The 23255-nt window shown below is 45.1% G+C and overlaps 1 protein-coding gene across 4 annotated transcripts in view; it reads right to left on the reverse strand.

Annotated features, from left to right (window-relative positions):
- The window catches only part of DYM (dymeclin), a 343122-nt gene that overhangs the window by 292476 nt on the left and 27391 nt on the right, over positions 1–23255 (reverse strand). For all 4 annotated transcript variants that reach the window (XM_075840896.1, XM_075840904.1, XM_075840919.1 and 1 more), the window contains one exon: positions 2320–2372. In XM_075840896.1, the coding sequence (XP_075697011.1) occupies positions 2320–2372 (53 nt within the window). The remainder of the gene's footprint in view (positions 1–2319; positions 2373–23255) is intronic.

The raw sequence follows: 23255 nt of genomic DNA on the forward strand, positions 1-23255 counted from the left end.
GGGGTGTCCTGCTGCTGTGACATCCAGCAATCAGCTGTGATCAATGGAGAAACCTGGCAAGTGTTTAATTTAATTGCAGCGCCAATACAGGGAGAATGAGGCATTGCACAGTTCCCATTAAAATCAATGGGCTGTCTGTGTAATGCATTGAATATCTGGGTCCTTTGGGCCATTCCTTGCAATGATTCTCTACTCTGGCAAATACAGGAGGGGGGAGCGAAGCATGGGACTACGTCTCTCTCTAACATTCATATGCTCTTACAGGGTACAGGGATAAGGGCCGTCTAAAGCAGACATCTCCTAGAATATAAAATCTATTTATTGTTGACATTCACCTTAAAGAGGACCTGTCAGCGCCCCTGTGTGGTGTAGTATAGAGGACATGTCAGCTCTCCTGTGTGGTGTAGTATATAGGATCTGTCATCTCTCCTGTGTGGTGTAGTATAGAGGATCTTTCACCTCTCCTGTGTGGTGTAGTATAGGGGATCTGTCAGCTCTCCTGTGTGGTGTAGTATAGAGGATCTGTCAGCTTCCCTGTGTGGTGTAGTATAGAGGAGATGTCAGCTCTCCTGTGTGGTGTAGTATATAGGATCTGTCAGCTCTCCTGTGTGGTGTAGTATAGAAGAGCAGTCAGCTCTCCTCTGTGGTGTAATATAGAGGATCTGTCAGCTCTCCTGTGTGGTGTAGTATAGAGGAGCGGTCAGCTCTCCTGTGTGGTGTAGTATAGAGGAGCTGTCAGCTCTCCTGTGTGGTGTAGTATAGAGGAGCTGTCAGCTCTCCTGTGTGGTGTAGTATAGAGGAGCTGTCAGCTCTCCTGTGTGTAGTATAGAGGACCTGTCGGCTCTCCTGTGTGGTGTAGTATAGAGGATGTCAGCTCTCCTGTGTGGTGTAGTATAGAGGATTTGTCAGCTCTCCTGTGTGGTGTAGTATAGGGGATCAGTCAGCTCTCCTGTGCGGTGTATTATAGGGGATCAGTCAGCACTCCTGTGTGGTGTAGTATAGAAGAGCAGTCAGCTCTCCTGTGTGGTGTAGTATAGAGGATCTGTCAGCTCTCCTGTGTGGTGTAGTATAGAAGAGCAGTCAGCTCTCCTGTGTGGTGTAGTAGAGAGGATCTGTCAGCTCTCCTGTGTGGTGTAGTAGAGAGGATCTGTCAGCTCTCCTGTGTAATGTAGAATAGAGGATCTGTCAGCTCTCCTGTGTGGTGTAGTATAGGGGATCTGTCAGCTCTCCTGTGTGGTGTAGTATAGGGGATCTGTCAGCTCTCCTGTGTGGTGTAGTATAGGGGATCTGTCAGCTCTCCTGTGTGGTGTAGTATAGGGGATCTGTCAGCCCTCCTGTGTGGTGTAGTATAGGGGATCTGTCAGCCCTCCTGTGTGGTGTAGTATAGAGGAGCGGTCATCTCTCCTGTGTGGTGTAGTATAGAGGATCTGTCAGCTCTCCTGTGTGGTGTAGTATAGGGGATCTGTCAGCTCTCCTGTGTGGTGTAGTATAGAGGAGCGGTCAGCTCCCCTGTGTGGTGTAGAATAGAGGACCTGACAGTTCTCCTGTGTGGTGTAGTATAGAGGACCTGTTAGCTATCCTGACATGTCTGTTTCACAAAATAATTTGAATTCCCCATGAAATAAGAACGCTAGAGAGTCTTTACTTAGAACTCAGCATTGTCTATTCCTCTGTTATTCCTCCTGGAAAAATGTAAATAAATAACTGGAAATCACCACACTCTAATCCAATCAGTGCAAACATACCCTATTGACAAGGGGACTGTCAACGCCCAGTTGTAAAATGTATTCAGGAGGAATAACAGAGTAATGGCATATGAAGAGCTCTCAGAAAAGATGCGCCAGAATTGTTATTTCATGGGGAATAAGAAGTATTTAGTGAAACAGACGTGTCAGGAGAGGGGAGAGGTCCTTAGGCATTAGAGATGGTTTTGTAGAGAGAGATGTGATGTGGACTGATGTATGCGCCTTGTGCTTTAGGCTTTGTTCACACTTCTGTTCCATAAGGTTTCCGCTGCTTTGACTGGCAGAATAGTAAAAACAAAAAACAAAAAAAACATTGGAAACCTGGTGGATTATAAATCAATTGGATCCTTCATGGATACTTTAAAAAAAAAAAAAAACGGAAGTCAATACGCCAGTCTGTACCAGTTCATTGAAATGGGTGCAATATAAAACCACGGCTGCCCATAGCTTCCCTTGGAAAAAACAGTTGATCACCCAGGGTGTCGGGTGCTGGACCGGACCTCCAGTTAGTATAAAACATTTCTACAGAACACACCAGTTAGCCATATAGCCATTATAAACATGGACTACTTACTTAAGGACTTGCAAATTGAAATGGTCGCTTCTTCCAACAGCTTTGAGTCGGTACTAAAAAAGGAAAGATGAAAAGACAATGTCAATCACGTTACACTTATAGGGGTTTTACACTGGGCGATTATCGGTCAGACAAGCGTTCATAGAACACTTGCCCACGGCACCGATCGGCAGATGAACGAGCAAACGCTGCCAACATGATAATAATGTATGGGGACGAGCGATTGGAGTAATGACCGCTCGTCCTCATCCATAGCTCTGTGTGACAGGAGCAAATGAGCGACGATCAACGATGTCTGCACCGGCCAAAATCGGTCAGTGTAATAGGGCCTTAAGTACAGGCCAATAGCTACGAACTGAACAAAAGCTTATCTATCAAAAGATTTCTAGGACTAAATGAAAATAATGTTTTGGTTTTTTTTTCCTTTTTTAAGAGATAGCTCCACTCTTGTCCATGGACAGTGTCTGGTATTGCAGCTCAGTCCCATTCACTTGAAACGAGCTGACCAGGTACAGACTTTATGGATACGAGTGCCATGGTTTCAGGAATAATCTCAGACAACCCCTTTGATAAACAGGATTTTATCATGGTCTTTTCACAATTAACAGTACCCTTAAAGTGATATTTCCCTATGAAATAACCATACTGGGGTATACAAATCCTCTAGGCCACGGTTTCTCAAATGTTGTTTTTTTTTAACATCTCTACTTGCTGTCATTTAATAGCAACCTTCCTTGTTAACTTTCAGGAGTGTGGAGCATTAGAAGACAAAGCTGGACCGTACCGTAACGAGCAGCGCACTTGTGCAATCATCATGTGACTAGAAAAGACTTATCCCCTGGAAGTAAACAATGAAGGTTTCTATTGAATGACCGCAAGCAGAGGTCTTGAAACCCATGAGGAATGGATAGAAAAAAGTATACTGGAAAATTGTATGACTTATTATTCAAAGAATAACGTTTATTTGCTAAAAGAGGAATGGCATGGCATAATTGCTGCCAACTCACTACCCTATTCTTCATGGTCAGTGCAGGGCAAATCCAGATTTCGTTCTGAAAAGCACAGTCATGTCATTTGAGACAGTCAGGTTGATTTAGAAATACTGCCTTAGCCCTTATGCACACGACAGGGTTTCCAGGCCGTATGACGGCCATTCAAAAAACGGCCGTCACAGGGCTGCAGTAGGAACAATAGACCCCTAATGAGGCTATTCACACGACCGTTTTTTTGACGGCCCGGGCACTTCTGAAGCGGAATCCCCGACCCTGTGGCCGATGTCTCTGCTCCAGGAGAAGTCCCTGACTTCACTGTCCATACATGGACATTGAAGTCAGGGACTTCTCCTGGAACGGTGGCGCTATCTACAGACCGGTAGGGAGGGGGTGCCATCTATGGGGGGGGGGGCTGTGTGGCACTACCTACAGGGAGGGGGCTGTGTGGCACAACCTACAGGGAGGGGGCTGTGTGGCACTACCTACAGGGGGGGGCTGTGTGGCACTACCTACAGGGGGGGGGCTGTGTGGCACTACCTACAGGGGGGGGGCTGTGTGGCACTACCTACAGGGGGGGGCTGTGTGGCACTACCTACAGGGGGGGGCTGTGTGGCACTACCTACAGGGGGGGGCTGTGTGGCACTACCTACAGGGGGGGGCTGTGTGGCACTACCTACAGGGGGGGGCTGTGTGGCACTACCTACAGGGGGGGGCTTTGTGGCACTACCTACAGGGGGGGGCTGTGTGGCACTACCTACAGGGGGGGGGCTGTGTGGCACTACCTACAGGGGGGGGCTGTGTGGCACTACCTACAGGGGGGGGCTGTGTGGCACTACCTACAGGGGGGGCTGTGTGGCACTACCTACAGGGGGGGGCTGTGTGGCACTACCTACAGGGGGGGGGGCTGTGTGGCACTACCTACAGGGGGGGGCTGTGTGGCACTACCTACGGGGGGGCTGTGTGGCACTACCTACAGGGGGGGGCTGTGTGGCACTACCTACAGGGGGGGGCTGTGTGGCACTACCTACAGGGGGGGGCTGTGTGGCACAACCTACAGGGAGGGGGCTGTGTGGCACAACCTACAGGGGGGGGCTGTGTGGCACTACCTACAGGGGGGGGCTGTGTGGCACTACCTACAGGGGGGGGGCTGTGTGGCACTACCTACAGGGGGGGGGGGCTGTGTGGCACTACCTACAGGGGGGGGGCTGTGTGGCACTACCTACAGGGGGGGGGGCTGCGTGGCACTACCTACAGGGGGGGGGCTGCGTGGCACTACCTACAGGGGGGGGGGCTGCGTGGCACTACCTACAGGGGGGGGGGCTGCGTGGCACTACCTACAGGGGGGGGGGCTGCGTGGCACTACCTACAGGGGGGCTGCGTGGCACTACCTACAGGGGGGCTGCGTGGCACTACCTACAGGGGGGCTGCGTGGCACTACCTACAGGGGGGCTGCGTGGCACTACCTACAGGGGGGCTGCGTGGCACTACCTACAGGGGGGCTGCGTGGCACTACCTACAGGGGGGCTGCGTGGCACTACCTACAGGGGGGCTGCGTGGCACTACCTACAGGGGGGCTGCGTGGCACTACCTACAGGGGGGCTGCGTGGCACTACCTACAGGGGGGCTGCGTGGCACTACCTACAGGGGGGCTGCGTGGCACTACCTACAGGGGGGCTGCGTGGCACTACCTACAGGGGGGCTGCGTGGCACTACCTACAGGGGGGCTGCGTGGCACTACCTACAGGGGGGATGCGTGGCACTACCTACAGGGAGGCTGCGTGGCACTACCTACAGGGGGGCTGCGTGGCACTACCTACAGGGGGGCTGCGTGGCACTACCTACAGGGGGGCTGCGTGGCACTACCTACAGGGGGGCTGCGTGGCACTACCTGCAGGGGGGCTGCGTGGCACTACCTGCAGGGGGGCTGCGTGGCACTACCTACAGGGGGGCTGCGTGGCACTACCTACAGGGGGGCTGCGTGGCACTACCTACAGGGGGGCTGCGTGGCACTACCTACAGGGGGGCTGCGTGGCACTACCTACAGGGGGCTGCGTGGCACTACCTACAGGGGGGCTGCGTGGCACTACCTACAGGGGGGCTGCGTGGCACTACCTACAGGGGGGCTGCGTGGCACTACCTACAGGGGGGCTGCGTGGCACTACCTACAGGGGGGCTGCGTGGCACTACCTACAGGGGGGCTGCGTGGCACTACCTACAGGGGGGCTGCGTGGCACTACCTACAGGGGGGCTGCGTGGCACTACCTACAGGGGGGCTGCGTGGCACTACCTACAGGGGGGCTGCGTGGCACTACCTACAGGGGGGCTGTGTGGCACTACCTACAGGGGGGCTACAAGGGGGGCTGTGTGGCACTACCTACAAGGGGGGCTGTGTGGCACTACCTACAGGGGAGCTGTGTGGCACTACCTACAGGGTGGCTGTGTGGCACTACCTACAGGGGGGCTGTGTGGCACTACCTACAGGGGGGCTGTGTGGCACTACCTACAGGGGGGCTGTGTGGCACTACCTACAGGGGGGCTGTGTGGCACTACCTACAGGGGGGCTGTGTGGCACTACCTACAGGGGGCTGTGGCAGTATCTACAGAGGGCAGTGTGTGGCATTATCTACAGAGGGAAGTGTGTGGCAAAAATGTACAAATTAAATTAATTTGATTTTAAAACAGACAGGGAAAAAAACGGATGCAAAATGGGTCAAAATCTGCCGTTAAAACCGGCAACACGGCCCGGAACGGAAGCAAAACGGATGCAAACCAGCTGGGAAAAACGTCCCAAAACGGACGATTTTATCGGCGACACTCGGACCCTGTCGTGTGAATAAGGCCTAACACCTGGAACATCTCTATAACAGAATCAGATTACTTGGGTCTTCTGCTCATGGCACACTCGACACTGAGCTGAGGGCAAAGAAGGGGCATGTTGGTTAGCAACGCTTAAAGGAGTATTTCCAAAATCATAAATTATCACCTATCCGCAGGATAGAGGAAAGCAGAGAATGAGGCAGGACAAGCAAATAATTGAAAGATGGTGATCCTGTGTATTCCACACACAACGTTTCAGCTCAGTATGAGCCTTTCTCAAGCATAGTACGGAGCTGAAATGTTGCATGTGGAATAAACAGGATCACTATTTTTAACTTATTTGCTTGTGCTGCCTCATTCTCTACTTTCCGCTACATTGAAGGGTCATTGGACTATGACCCAAGAGACGTGCACCCACCTAATCCATTTTTCCGGTGCTGCTGACTTTTGCTTTATCCACAGGATAGGTGATAATTTTCTGATGGTTGGGACCCCCCACTGATCAGAAGAACGGGGCTCCCGAACCTCGAAATCCTCTTCACTGCAACCCCCCCCCCCCCACACACAGTGAGGAAGAGCTTGACTGGAGTGGTGGTCGAGAATGCGTCCGCCACTCCCTTCACTGTCTATGAGACTGACGGCAACATCTGAGCGCTGTAATCATTCTCATTTCTATAGACATTGAATGGAGCGGCAGCGCACATGCTCAGCCGCCGCTCCATTCAACGTTCTTTTCACTGCGGTCAAGAATCGAAGAGGATCTGGAAGTTCAGTACACCAGTTCTCACCAACGGTTGGGGTACCAGTGAGCAGAAAATGATAACCTATCCTGTGGATAAGTTATCATTTATGATTTTAGGAATACCCCCTTCAAGCCAGGAACAAGTTTATCTCTGCAATACTGATCAGTAAATTGAGGTGGATGATCTCTTTTACAACTAAACATTACAGAAACCCAATTCCCTTAACAAAGGGGCTTGTAATCTTGTAATACAGAACCAAAAACTGGGCACTGCCTTGAAACCAAACTGTATGTGAATAAAAATAACCTCTTGACCAATAAAGAACCTGGAAAAATAAAACCTTCATTCATGGAGGAAGGAAAAAAACAGTCAATTTCCGACCACACAAACTGACTGCAGTGGAGGCAAATGATCACCGCGAGGAGCTGCACGGCCGGATGTCATATAGTTGACCATTAGATCGGGAAAAAAAAAGGGCCCATGGCCGGTGCACTTGATGCCAAGGTCAACCAAAGTCAATGAACCAGAGCCAAGTCAACACAGTCTTGCATGCCAAAACAGAGCAGCTGAGAAACAAAGGAGACCGGGGAAACGAGAAGAATAATAAATGCTGTGTGGGGAGGTCAGTTGTGGACTTCTGACCATCTTCTAAAACAAAGGACCATCTTTAACAAAAACGGTCTGAGCCACCTTGAAGGCAGGGCGGGAGAGGGAACGGCCAATACCGGAGAGCGGGGGAAGGAAGGGACTTGTGTGGTAGACACAAGGTCTAGGCAGCAATATCTTCCATGGGCTTATCATGCAATATGAGCTCTCAGAGATCATAATCCTCTGTTTTTGGACTGTACTGTGTATTTCTTTCAGTTCAGTCTCTTCATTTCCGATCGTCTAAACTCGCTCTCTGGTATGTTTCTTGGAAATCTCAATTTTATCTCTAAGGTGGTCTTCGGTCCTGGCTGAACGTTCGTCTCTAATTGAAACCAAATGTCTAGCAGCATAACAAAGAGTAAAGCTACAAGTTGTCACACTTTTGGAACTGGGAACTCTACTGTGAATTATCTTCGGAAATGCAGTATAAATCAGGCACAGGATGCACGAAAATGAACTGATGTTTTAACTAGAGTGGACGTCAATGTCTGGTGGTGCCGAGGGAGCTATCACTGGGAAGAAACGACCGCGAACCATGGCTACATTATTCCAGGGCCGCGCCAGGATGTATTTTTGGGTATGAAAATATAAAAATATGTTAGAAAGGCCCCTGAAATAAAACCTGAATTATGAGAGCAGATATAATGAAAACTTGTCAATGCCCGAGCTATGTTAATGACTACTTGCAGATGAAAAGAAGTTCATTTGGCAAACAAAATTCAGCCGTGTGTGCCACCGTCTACAACTGATCCAATGAATAGATAACGAACGATCCATGTGAAGAGGAGCGGTCATGGCATAGAAATGACCGCTCCTGCCTTGTTGCCAAATTTCCATAGTATTCGCTGACGATATCAGCAGGGGTTAAACAGGGATCGGACAAATCGAATGCTAAGGCTTCGTTCACATCTGCGTCAGCGCTCCGTTCATGGGTTCCATCAGAGCTTTCCGTCAGGGGAACCCGTGAATAGAACCCTGACTAAAACAAACGATCACCATTGATTTCAATGGTGACGGATCTGATGCAAATGGTTTCCGTTTGTCACCGCTGTTTAAAGGGTTCCGTCGTTTTGACGGAATGAACAGCGCAGTCAACTACGGTATTGATTCCATCAAAACCACAGAAGCCATTTGCACCGATCCCCCTGACAGAAAGCTGTGACAGAACTCATGAACAGAGCCGTGACACCGATGTGAACGAAGCCTAACCCAACCACTTCGTTTTTCCTGAGGTAAAACAGCCCCAGATATCTTATATCTTTGGCAATCTTAAAGGCTATTTTACGCCTAAGTAGGCATTTATTATTATTCTTTTAAGTAATTCTGTTTAATGGGCTTACCAACGTTTTCAATTCACATTTATTCAAAAAATAAAAAGTTGTTTTTACTTTACAGCTTCTATGTACCCTCTCGACATAGAAGCAGTATCGTTCGTTATCAGCCGAATCCGTTGGTGAAGTGAACGGACGGCTCGGCCGAGAGTGGATCCTGTACGTCTCTAACACACACACACGATCGCCATAATATTGATGACATCTAGGTCGACACACAGGACCAGCTCTCAGCCGAGCTGTCAGTTCACTTCACTGACCGATTCGGCTGATCGTGAATGATACAGATTCTATGTATAGAGGATACAAAGAAGCTGTATGGTAAACATTAAATACAGTATTTTTTTTTTTAAAAAGGCAATTGAATTATTTTTTTTTTTTTAAATTGAACAAAAAAAGAGATTTAAAATTTTAAAAAATGCTTACAAAGTTGTACAATAGCCTTCAAGCCTATGATTTATACTCCAAGCTCCCTTCATGTGCACCCCTCATCCCACGGTCTATAGTTGGGGCTTGTTTAAATGTTCATTATCAGACTGGATTTACACAGGACAGAAATGCTGCGGATTTCCATGTGGATTGCAGTCCCAGTCACGTGGATGAGATCTGAACAAATCTCATCCACATGCTGCTGAATATTTTCTGGACGGAAATCAGAGGGTGCTTCAGGTGTTCAAAACCGCAGCATGCTTATTCTGTTCTGGATGTTCGCTGCCGATTTAAACCTTTTCAACGTAGAAGGGGTGAATTCTACAGAAAAATCAGAAGGAAAAGCCACACGTAGCAGAAACGCTGCAGTAATGTGAATCCAGCCTAACTGCAGTCATGTTTGCATATTACTTTAATTTAATCCCCCCCCCCTTTGCAGGCTCTAATTCTCAGTTGTCTCTGAGCTAGTGGGTGGAGCCTAACTGCTATCATGTCTTCTATACACTGCACATATACAAGAGGAGAATCCTGCTTATACACACACACATATATATATATATATGTACGTACGTACGTACACATACACAAATACTGCAGCAGCATGTAAGACCTTATACAGCAGTAATGAGCAGTGTATTTGAGAATCTAGCACTGGGTTGACATAGAAATCTCACCAGCAGCCTGCAGCATGCCTTTCTGTGTCTCACTCTGCTCCTGATCACCCCTCCCCTCTACATAGACTTCTATTGGCAGCGTATATGTGTTTAACGCCCTTCTCCCCCGCATAGACGTCTTAGGTTGTAAATAACAAAGTTGATCTATATCAAGTATACTATTAGAGAAGCATAAGTTTTTTGAAAAGTTAATGTCCATTTAAGGTTAGGTCCACACAGCAACTTTGGCAGCGCAACACAAGTAATGCTTGTGAATGTGGGTCGCATAACTGGTGGTCTCAGATCTCAATTGATTTTGCAAGTATAGACTACAATGTAAGTGGCATCAGACTGATTCACTTGCAACAGGTCAGCAATTTTTTGGTATGCTGTCAAAAGATCACTCTTTTGGCCTCTGTCTGTAAAATAGGAGCCAATGGGTACATTTGACTTGTTTGCGAGACAGTTGCCATAAGAAAGAGAAAATATTGTGGGCCCACGTTTCCTTTGCTCCCAATCACTCGCCACCAACTTGATGCCCCAAAAATGCACTCACGCAGAGAGGTTGCAACAAAAACAAATAACACATCACCGACCTGCCACAGACCAGTCCTTCACCCTAAAGAGTGTGTCCAGTTCTCGACTATTATGTAAATTCTGGCAAATCCAACATAGGGACTGTCCCATGCAAAATTATTAGGAATTTCAGACCACTGGGTGCCAGACTGATAGGCCTGGACACAAAATCCAAACCTATGGTGAGCACAGCACAAGAATGTCAGGTCCTACACTGTTTGTAGAGAAAACATACAAGGCTCAAGCCCAAGTGCTTTCGGAGATTTCCCAGATTACAATGTGTACCTTGTTTAGAAATCATAAAATTAAAAAAAAATTAAAATGAAAAAATAAATAAAAACCCGCTTCTTGTATGAAGGAAATTCCATGTTGAGCCCCTGACGTTTGCAGAGGCATTCCCAAACCACAGATGTAAATGCATCAGGACGATTCCCTCTAGGATTGGTACAAATGACCCAAATAAGGCGAGATTCTGAGCGCTCCGGTAAGACAAGTGATGGAGCCAGGAAATTCTAGATATATGGTCCTCCAGACAAGACACGCACTTCAAGGCTGGAGCTGAGCCGACCTGAACAATTAGCCTGTTATGAAGACGCTATTAACCGCTCGCACGGTGAGCGTCCCCCGGCGTCATCAGTCAGAATTCATGAGGTGGCACCTGACCAACTCTACCGGCTCCACATATTGGTTTAGCCTTGACCACAAAGCCGGCAGGAAAAGCTGGTTCATTAATGAAGGAAGGAAGGAAAGAGTGAATGAATGTAAAGATGGGAAACGAATATTAAATGTGATTATGTGAATCCCTGCATTTAACCACAGCGCGGCTCCAGAGAAGGCTTCTCACACCGAGTCCAGCACACTGGTGAGAAAGCAAACACTGCAGGGTTGTCAGCCGATCAATTGTGGGCCCCGCTCCAAAAATGTGCTGCTCTATCCCCCCCCCCCCCCCGACACCCTGATCACAGCACTCGCATTACAAGGCCCGGGCGTTACCCTTGTGTCGTTTCAGGACAATAACCCCCAGCAGCACAAGACTCACATTCTCACCCCGAAGCCTCAAATATTCAGTACAAATGAAATCCATAAATGTGAAGACGGCCAACAAATGTGTATGTGGAATAGTCTTTCAATGGTGCTCCATAGACAGCACAGATTCCAGCCATACATGCAGAATTCCTTCATATATTCTGTTAGTCTATTAATCCGGCAATAGATTGGTCAAGAAATCCCATTAATCTAGAATAAACCAAAAACAGTCCCATACTGGATTACCTGCAGAACTATGCGGTTGTCGGGCACTGAAGGGAAGCAGCAGATCCTGCGTGGGTATCACCATCTGTGTAGCGGCCCCATGCTCAAATTGTCCCATGGATCCCCACCAGAAAGGACCCCCTGCTGCTCAACACTACAGTAAGTACATGTACATACGTACTGTATATGCAAGTTGGTTTGCTAGAAAACGCCAATAGCCCGTCATTTCTGATAATCTTTCACAATATATGCCTGATTACTGGAATATTACGGTCTCTACCTACATATATTACAGTAAAATGCCACTTATTCAGCACCCAGAGATCTGCAATCCTGCATGAAACAGAAATAGACGGAGAAAAAGCTCTTATAGTCAAGAAATTTTAGATGACTGGTTAGATAGTGGGCAAACTGAGCAATGGATGGCCGGCTGACAGATGTGGCACAAAGCGTTGGGTATCACAAGATTAGATTTTGTTACTGAACACATCCCGCTTCGCCATCCTATAACCTCGCTCGGACCAAAGTCAGTAATGGGTGTTGTGCCAACATTATATTGCCCTTGGACCGTTGGACAGCCCGGGACTAGAGGGTTGGTCTTTGCTCGTAATTGCTGCAATATCAAACATATTCACAGAAACGGCAGAATCCCCGCAGTGTGTGTCAGTGCCCACCCCACATCAACCCCCCAGGAACCCGTTGTAAACACAAACGTACCAGGTAGGACTGAATGAATTGGGCATCTTACTTATGTAACCAATATGGACAGGCTTGTCCTGGTGACTGGTTCCCTTTAACCCCTTCCCGCTCCTTGACGTACTATTCCGTCATGGTAAGCACATCGTTTGCGCTCCATGACGGAATAGTACGTCACGGGAGGACCGGCCATTTCGTCCGACCTCCCAGCACATACAGGAGCCGTGACAACTGCTGTCTCGTACAGCAGTTGCCGCAGCTCCTTCAGCAGGGACCGATCACGGTGTCCCCGCTGATCAACCCCATAGACGCTGCGTTCAATAGCGATCGCAGTTTCTTAGGGGTTAAACCACCATCAACGGCCCGCTACACGATAGCGGGCGGCGATGGTTGCTATGGCATGTCCTGACATTTAGTGCAGTGTATTAGAATAGCGATCAGGGCCTCCTGCCCTCAAGTCCCCTAGTAGGACAAAGTAAAAAAAAGTTGGGTAAAAATAAATAAAAAAATGTTAAAACATAATAAAAGTAAAAATCCCCCTTTTTCCCTAATCAGTCCTTTATTATAAAAAAAAAGAAACAAATAGACTATACCTAATTGGTATCGCCGCCTCCGTAACGGCCTGAACTGCAAAAGTATTTCGTTATGTATCCCACGCGGTCAACGCCACATAAGAAAATAATAAACCGTACCAAAATCCAAATTTTTTGGTCACTTCACCGCCCAAAAAAATTGAAGAAAGAGAGATCAAAAAGTCGCATGTACCTAAAAATGGTGCTGATCAAGCCAAGTGTGTTCCTGTTTGATCACTTGTTATTCGTTCTTACTGTATCTGGATTGATGACTGTATACCGTTATCCTGATGTATATGAACGTTTGACTGACAGTTAATTTTCAATAAAACGAGTTTAAAAAAAAAATGGTGCTGATCGAAACTACAGTTCGTTACACACGGCTTTCTTCATGAAAAAAATAAAAAATAAAAAAGTTATGGCTCCTAGAATAAAAGAACACAAAAAGTAAATTATTTTTTATAAAGTATTCTATTGTGCAAACGGCATAAAAAAAAAAACTATAAACATATAGTATCGCCGTAATCGTATCGTCCCGCAAAATAAAGTGAATATGTCATTTATAGCGCACGGTGAACGCTGTAAAAAAATAGAATAAAAAAAACCAATAGTAGAATTGCTGTTTTTTAGTCACCACGCCACCTAAAAAAACAGAATAAAAACTGATCAAAAAGTCACATGCACCCCATGAAAACTACAATGAATTCCTCAAGGGGTCTAGTTTCCAAAATGGGGTCACTTTTAAAGGGATTCCCCTGTACTGGTACCTCAGAAGCTCTGCAAATGTTACATGGTGCCCAGAAACCAATACAGCAAAATCTACATGCCAAATAGTGCTCCTGCCTTTCTGAGCTCTGCAGTTTGTCCAACCAGCAGTGTATGACCACATATGGGGCATTGCCGTAATCGGGAGAAATTGCTTTACAAACTTTGGGGCACGTTTTCGCCTTTATTCCTTGTCAAAATTAAAAATGTGTACCTTTTATCTGAAAAATTAGACTTTCAATTGCACAGCCTAATTCCACAAAATGCAGCAAAAAACCTGTGTGGTCTAAATGCCCACTATACCCCTCGATAAGTTCCTTGAGTTTAAGTTCCTTGAATTTTTTAAGCAAGTTACTTATTTCTATTATATTTTTTTTAAGTTTTTTGCTATATTTTTTTTCTTCTTCCATGGTGGGAAGTATTAAAAATGAAATAATAATTTCACATGTTTTCCTATGTTGGCCACCAAAGGAAATCTCATCCCCCCCCCCCCCCCCCCTACAAGCCAGGAAAAGGTGTCTTCAAATCGCTAAGCAGTGTCCAGCTGCTATTTTGGGAGTGATTGTACAAACGGCAGCTGGCAGAAGCTATAGGACACACCAAAATGCTAAGGGTATGTTCACACACTTACTAAACAAAGGGAAAACAGCTCCTGATTTTCAGCCATTTTTTAATCAAACTCGCGTTTTTGGCTGCATTTTCTACGGCTGTTATTGGAGCTGTTTTTCTAGAGTGTCAATGAAAACCGGCTCCAAAAACGTCCCAAGAAGTGACATGCACTTGTTTTTGGTGGCCGTCTTTTTACATGCCGTTTTTGGAAAACGGCCGCGTAAAAGACGCCCCGTCGGAACAGAACGCCGTATTTCCCAATGAAACAATGGGCAGATGTGTGTAGGCGTTCTGCTTCCGATTTTTCAGCCATTTTGCGGGACGTTTACGGCCCGAAAACCAGCTGAACACACTGCATGTGAACATACCCTTAGAATGATGAAAGTGACGTGAATGACTTTTCAGTTGACAGGTTCACACGTCGCATGTTTTTTTTGCGCATTTTACATGCCAAAAACCACATTTAAAAAAAGGCTTGATTACACTTGATTTTGCATGTTTGTGGGGGATTTGTGTCTGTGTGTGGGGGGGGGGGGGGGTGCTCGCCGCTGATTCTTCAAAACAGCTGATAAGCGGCTATGAAGGATCAGCAGCGCCTGTGCATACTCCGCTGCACAAAAATGGGACACAGCTCTGCTGCCAATATAATATTTTATGAAGTAAAAACACAAATTAATAAAAAATAATAATAATCATGACACTGTCCCTTTAAATTCCTGGGAAACACCTAAAGGGTTAATAAACTTTCTAAACGCTGTTTTGAATACTTTAAGGGGTCTAGTTTCTAAAATGGTGTGTTTTGTGGGCGTTTCTAATATATATGCCCCTCAAAGAAACTTCAGAACTGAACTGGTACCTATATAAAAAAAAAAAAAAAAAAAGGGCTTTTGACATTTTATTAAAAATATGAGAAATTCCGGCTTATGTTCCAAGCCTTGTAACGTCCCAGAAAAATAAAAGAATGTTCAAAAAATTATGTCAACATATAGTAGACATATGGGAAATGTGAACTAGTCACTATTTTGTGTGGTATAACCATCTGTCTTATAAGCAGATAATTTAAATTCAGAAAAATTCTATTTTTTTTTCCAAATTTTCTCAAAATGTTGCCATTTTTCACAATAAACACTGTATATATCGATCAAATTTTACCTCTAACATAAAGGCCATCGTCTCACCAGAAAACAATCTCAGAATCGCTTGGATAGGTATAAGCATTCTGAAGTTATTACCCCATAAAGTAAAATATGTCCGATTTGAAAAATGGGCTCTGAGACAAAACTAGGCTGCATTCTTAAGGGGTTAAATTACTGTGTGCCCATTGAAGTGCAGGTCTTCCCAACTATTGGGTGCCAGCTCCTGGGACTATGCTTGTGAGTGGTGTATGAATTCCTGCTGCTTGTGGTGTAGCTTGTGACATTTCAAAGGGCATAGCTTTACATAATGAGGGGGTCAGGAGTAGAAGCAAAATGTTACCCCTGGTAACCCCATAAAAAAGGCATCAGCATCAAAGAGCACATTATTTCACATTAAAATTGTTCTGAACACACAATGCACAGCTAGAACGTCATCTGTATTGGTCTATAGGAAGAAGTCCGCCGACTTTATGAAAGCAGCCATAATTAAAATAGGATAATGTGGTCATTTTTAAAAGGGGGCACAGTCTGCAAAATACTTCAATTGATTTGTGTTGTAAGTGCGCCATCTAGTGTATGCCGTGCTTTATTGCAGGCAAGAGAGGAAATTAGCGCACCTAACCAATAAACGATGTCTACAAAGATAAATGGAGAACTTTGAGGTCAAACTAAAGAACGTAAGCAACGGTCATGTGGTCGTACTGTTGTCTGTGTGATTTTATAGTGTATTTATTTTCTTGTTATAGCCAAATCACATTATGGGGAGAACTTGCAGCAGAGCCGGGACTTTATAGATGCAAGTCATAAAAAGATACGAGCAATCCCTTCAAGTGTAGATCAGCAGGGAGCCTTGGAGAATGGACATTGATGGGGGTAACAGCAGTTCTCCTGCTTCCCTCACTACAAGGCTGAGGGCGGGCAGGGCAGGAAGTCTGTCAGGTGCAATTACAGCCAATCGCTGCAGAGCAGGAAGTGATGTCAGCAGGGGGCGTTGTTTTGGCCACTTCGCCTGTACAGTCCAGTAACCTGCAGCCATTCTATTAATTCCTGTGGTGTTAAAGGGAGGTGGTCTCAGGACGGCTATTCATACAAAAGTTTCCAAGTTCAAAAAGTTAATATTTGTTAAAGTATCTGGGGTCTTCATTCTTTGAAAAGACTCGCTCTGATATGTTTTATGCTCCATTCATCTTGAATGTGGCTCCTCTGTAGTACCTGGCCAGTGGCGGGCAGAGATTCCCTGACTGCTGCCTGGCACTATTTTTCAACACTAAAATACAATGGGCTGTAAATCTAACTAAAGCCCATACACCTATTATAAGCCGTGCTTGAGATCGAGAGATAGAATGATAAATATATTTATTAGTATTCAGTCCAAGGCAAATCCAACATGTAATTGCCAGAGGATCCGCACTGTAAATGTGCCATGTGATGTACCACAGATCTGCACTTGGATTAGCCCCAATGGGGCTAATCCTGTGCATGGGGCCTTACACGGCCAATATTGGCCATGAAAACAGCGCCGACCTACAGGTCAGCTCGTTGATCGGTGCCCGTTTTCTCCTTTGACTAGGTGCAATGATGGTTATGTATAAGGATGAGCGATACTTACTATGATTGTTCGTCCCCATATATTTCCATCATATTGGCATCATACCTCACTGCAACTGCGAGGTGCCATGGTTCTCCCCAAGGTCTGCCATGTTTGTGCTCCTACCCAGCTCTAAGCTTAATAGGAGGCAGTAAAAAACACGATATACTGCAATACATAAGTATAAGGCCCCATGCACACGGACGTCACTTTGATCTGCAATTATGGACCCATTCATTTCTATTATCCACGGACACGTTCCCTTATATTTACAGGGAGGTGTCCGGGCCAATAGAAATGACATGCAGATAATAGGACATCTCTTATTTTTTTTATTTTACGGACCATTACAAAGTACGGGAACATGGCACAGGCATGGCAGGGCCTTACATTGTAATGTACCAGGGATATAACAACTGCTTGTTAAAGGCCCTCAGGAAAATGATAAAATATTGTAAAAAATGGTTAACGTTTTTCGTAACATACAAAACAAAATATTCTAAATTTAAAAAAGAAAACCTTTTCCCATTTTTTCCCTAAAGTAATGTCAAAAAACGAAAATAAACATAACTGGTAGTGCCACATCCGTACAAGTTCAAGCTACTCTAATATAACATTACAAAGTGAACGCCGTAAAAAAAAGAAAAAAAAGACAGAATTGCTGTTCTTTGGTTACCTTACCACCCCCCAAAAAATATGGAAAAAAAAAATAAGTGATCAAAAAGCTTGATGTACCCCAAAATGGTAGCAATAAACTACAGCTTGCTCATCCCTGATGTTATATGACCCCGGTAGCTCCATTTTGAAACTTTGCCCAACGTTTCAATCCAAGGCTTCATGCACACGTTGCGGAATTTCAAAAACCACAGGTAATTCCGCAGGTAAAATCTGAACTTGACGCCTTGACCCACCAGGAAGTCCCGTACGTCTGAGTGCGGGGGTTGAAGTATGGAGCGGGCTCACAGGCTAAGCCCGCTCGATTCGCTTTGTGTATTACAGCTGACACCAGTTACGCTAACGGCCATTAACAGAGATAACGGACTGGCTGTTTAACCACCTATATGGCCAATAGCGATCTCTGGGTGCCGATGGTTGTCATGGCAAGCCGCGGGCCTAATGAAGGTCTGCCTTATTTCTGCTGCTGTTCAGCTCTGCCCGAGAGCCTGTGAAAAAGACAAATACCAATGTATCGCAGTGTATTAAGTGTATTGTACCATCGATCTGACGATCGCTGGTTCAAATCCCCTAGCGGGACTAATAATATATAGCGAAATAAAGGTCTTAGTAGTACACAAAAAATAGAAGATTAAAAGTAAAAAAAAAAAAAATGTTTCCCTCTAAAGTAATGTAAAAAATAAACAAAATTGGTATTGCCAATTACAATATATTATTTAACTTGCACAGTGATCGCTATATAAAAAAAAAAAATATTTAAAACCGCCAGAAAGTTATGGCTCTCGGAATATGGGGAGACAAACCAAAATTTTTAAAAAGTGGTTTTCTCTTTATAAAAATAGTAGAACATCATGAAAACTATACATTTTATATCGCCGTAATCATATTCAGAAGTTAAGTTGTCGTTTTTACCGCACGGTGAAGGACGTAAAAGGAAACCCAAAAAACAACGGAGGAATCGCCGTTTTTCCCAATTCCACCCCACAAAGATTTTTTTTTTTTTCGTTTTCCAGTACACTACAATATGTTACAATAAACAGCGACAATAGAAACTACAACTCCTCCTGCAAAAAATAAGCCCTCACAACACTATTGACGGAAAAAGAAAAAAAAAGTTATAGCTCTTGGAAGGCGGGGAGTGAAAAACAAAAATGGCTGTGGTGCAGAGGTGTTAATATTGCATTTTTTATGTGTTTTTAGGTGCGGATTTTACATTTTGATGCAGAAACCGGTGCAGCTTTTGGTTCTGATCAATTTACGTGCGAAGAAATTCCAAAACATGTAGGTAAGATTACTTGAAATGCATGCAGTGTGCATGTCGCCTATAAGGGACGTCTGATCAGGAAAACTGCTGCCCATTCGGCCCTCTTTTTTTGGGAATCTTCCCCTATTTGCCAGAAATTCTGCAAAGACTGAGGACTCGGGGCTGCCATGTATTACACTGGAGGGAGATGTTCTGAAATACCCGTCTGGAGCACTAGTTACTGTATCATTAGGGGGGGAAAAGTAGTCAAAAAATACAAAAAGATATTTACAAAATTACAATTCTCCATTACCCCAACATTTCTAACATGCTGCTATACAGTTACTGATACACCCTCATATTTGCCCTCTACGGTTCTTTCGTTTTTACAACCGGTGAAGCTTCTATGTGATGGTTTCCATGGAGACATCTTGCAGAATGTACTAATTGCTGTGAACCCCGAAGACCAATCCACCCACAACCTGCGAGACCAGAAAAAATGAATCAGAAGAAAAAAAACAAAAAACCAGATACATTAAATTCTACATATCTGCTGCGAGTAGCATTAGCCATGCACTCAAAAACTGTGGGGGCGGGGGGTGTTGTGTATACACACACACCACTTTTTGCCATGCAGTGAAAAAAAAAATATGGAAAATTCATTCTGGATTGGAGGCAGATTTTGAAATGCAAGCGTTTTACATTTATTTATTTTTTTATCCGATTTTTGGTGTGTTTTTCTTCCGCCTTCCAATGATTTCAAAGGTGGTTTCGAGGCGGAAAGTGCTTCAAGAAAAGGCTTGAAACACCTCCACCTCCCATTGAAATAGACGGAAGATTTGGGGCAATTTTCAGACAAGCGTGTCAGTTCTACGCCCGTATTTCATGCGTTTCAGTTGCGTGACACCAGTTTTCGGGTCAGTGTTTCTCCTCTGCGAGAACTTCCTGGTTTTGTTTTTTTTTTCTCTGCATTTCTTAGCAACCGATGAGTGAACCACTGACAGCACACGGATGACGTTTGTGCGCTGTCCTTGTTTTTCCCAACGAATTCAAAAGACGACGTGTTCCGCAAAAATGTACCAAAATAGAACGTGCAGTGAGTTTCACGCAACGGACAGATGGTGCGTGAAAAACACGTATAAGAGAATAGCCCCATTGATTTGCATGGGTCAGCGTGCGGTCAGTTATTGCACACAGACGTAAAATACACTCGTCTGAATAAAGCCTTAGGCTGGGTTCACACGACCATGTTACGTCCGTAATGTACGGAACGTATTTCGGCCGGAAGACCCGGACCGAACACAGTGCAGGGAGCCAGGCTCCTAGCATCATACTTATGCTAGTCCCTGCCTCGCTGCCGGACAACTGTCCCGTACTGTAATCATGTTTTCAGTACGGGACAGTAGTTCCACGGAGAGGCAGGGACTCCTAGCATCGTATATAACTATGATGCTAGGAGCCCGGCTCCCTGCACTGTGTTCGGTCCGGTACTTGCGGCCAAAATACGTCCGTCAATTACGGACGTAATTAGTGTGTGTGCACATACCCTTAGGAACAGGCCAGTTCACACAATTTTTTTGAAAGGCAGAAAAAAATCCTACAGTAATTTTGAGGCAGATTTTTAATAGTCAGTACTTTTGGACGCTTTTATTTTTTTTCAACTTTTCGTTGCGGCGGTTTTTTTGTACGCGGACGTTAAATCTAATGCAAAAACCATGGGGAAAAAAACCACCAGAAGGTTAGAGGCGGAAACTGCTCGAAGAAAGCGCGTGCTGCTTTCTTTTCCCTGCGAGCAGCAAAAAGCCGCCCGCGCAAAAAACGCCTCTGCCTCCTATTAAAATCAATGGGGGGTGCGCGCTTTGGGACATTTTTTGGCACGGATTCCGATGTGGTTTCCGCATCAAAATTTCTGCAGCAAATCCGCAGAAACTAGCAGACATTCCGCACCATTTCCTGCAGAAAATGGTGCGTATTTTGGTGCGTTTGTCGTTATGTTAGGACATGGGGACATCTCCTCTGAAAAAAGCAGCAATTCAGGCCACTTTCAGGACATGCTGCTGTATGAAAAATACGCACCGCAGGTCAATTTGGTAAATCTCACCCACTTTGCGGCTACTGTATTCTGCTGCGTATTTTCCGTCCGCAATTCCGCTACACGTGGACAAGCCCTTCAAGGTTATTGAAAATACATTTAGTCATGAATGTTTAAAGCAGATCTTTAGGTTCCCCCTCATCTGTATTTTCCTCCAAGCTGGTTTAGCTCCGTGTCGTTATTTATGGTATTCATTTATATAGTGCCAACATATTCCACAGCGCTGCACAGATTGCCATATAACAATAATAATATAGTATCTTCATTAACCCCTTCCCTACATTTGCCGTAAGTATACGTCATGGAAAGCCAGTGCTTCCCGCAAAATGCCGTATACTTACGCCAAATGTTTGGCACCAGCTCAGAAGCTGAGCCGGTGCCATCATCGCCGGATCTCAGAGGTATCTTACAGCTGACATCCGGCTGTAATGGCGGGGACCGAAATTAGCTTCGATCCCCGCCATTAACCCCTTAAGTGCAGCGCTCAAACGCGATCGTTGCACTTAAGGTGTTTGCAGCTCATCGGAACCCCAGTAATGAAATTGCCGGGGTTCGGTGGCTGCAATTGCTGCATCGTAGCGGTTACTAGCAGATCGCCAGCCCTGACAGGCAATCAGGACTGGCGACTGCTGTTATGGCAACAGGAGACACAATGGTCTCCTGCTCTGCCATTACGGAAGCCGATTTAGGCCCCGCCGGGAGGCGAAGCCTAATCGGCTTGCTGTCAGTGAATGACTGACAGATCTAATACATTGCACTACATAGGTAGTGCAATGTATTAGAAAAAAAAAAATCTGACCGTTGGACCTTCAAGTCCCCTAGTGGGACTTGTGAAAAAGTGTAAAAAAAAGTATAAAAAAAGTGTAAAACAAAGTGCAAAAAATAAGAGTTTTAAAACAATAAAAGTTTCAAGTATTCAAATAAAACACAATCCCCCTTTTACTCTTATCAAGTCCTTTATTATTGAAAAATAATAATAAACCATATGTATTTGGTATCGCCACGACCGTAACGACCGGAGGTATCAACATATTATATTATTTATTGCACGCGGTGAACAGCGTAAAAAAAAAAAACTAAAAAACTATACCAGAGTGTCTGTTTTTTGGTCACTTTGCCCTACAAATATTAGAATAAAAAGTGATCAAAAAGTCGCACGTATCCAAAAATGGTACCTATAAAAACAAGACCTCAAACAGCTCCGTCGACAAAAAAATTAAAAAGTTATGGTTCTCACAACTTGGCGACAGAAAAAATACATTCTTTTTACAAAAGTAATTTTATTGTGCAAAAAGTTGTAAAACATAAAAAAATGCTATAAATTAGGTATCGCCGGAATCGTACTGACCCGCAGAATAAAGTTAACATGTCATTTATAACGCATGGTGAATGCTGTATAAAAAAAACTAAAGAAGCTGTGCCAGAATTGCATTTTTTTGTTTACCTGGCCTTCCAAAAAATAGGATAAAAGGTGATCAAAAAGTCACATGTACCCCAAAATGGTACCAATAATAACTACAGCTCGTCCCGCAACAAACCAGCCCTCATACCGCTACGTCTATGAAAAATAAAATTAGTTATGGCTCCAATAAGTCAGGAAATAAAAAAATATGCAGTTGTGCCCGAGGGGAACATTTCTTCTGTTTCAAGAGGCGATTTATCAAGGACCTAAAATTAGGGAACCAGGAAAGGGAGGGCCCAAACATATCTGCTGGAAGCGACGGTGCCCGTATTATACCAGGACAACACTTCCCAGCAAAATTCCTCAAACTACAAAGGTGCGGAGTGTGGACCAAAAGGGGGATAAGAAATGACACCATTTATCAGTGCGACACCGGCCTGTGCGGAAAGGATTGCTTCACAGCGTAACACACATCTATGGATTATTTTATTATTTTTTTACCCCATTATTATACCACCTGACTATGCCCCTTATATACTCCACCCCGCTTACATGTACCCCCACATTATAAATGGAAACACCAGCAATACTCAAACAAATATAGTACCAAGCAAAATCCGCTCTCCAAAACCAAATGGTGCTCCCTCGGCTCTGAACCCTACAGCGTGCCCAAACAGCAGTTTCCTTCAACATATATGGCATCGTCATACCCAGGAGA

The sequence above is a fragment of the Rhinoderma darwinii genome, chromosome 1 (assembly GCF_050947455.1).
Source record: "Rhinoderma darwinii isolate aRhiDar2 chromosome 1, aRhiDar2.hap1, whole genome shotgun sequence".
In the NCBI taxonomy this organism is placed as follows: domain Eukaryota; kingdom Metazoa; phylum Chordata; class Amphibia; order Anura; family Rhinodermatidae; genus Rhinoderma; species Rhinoderma darwinii.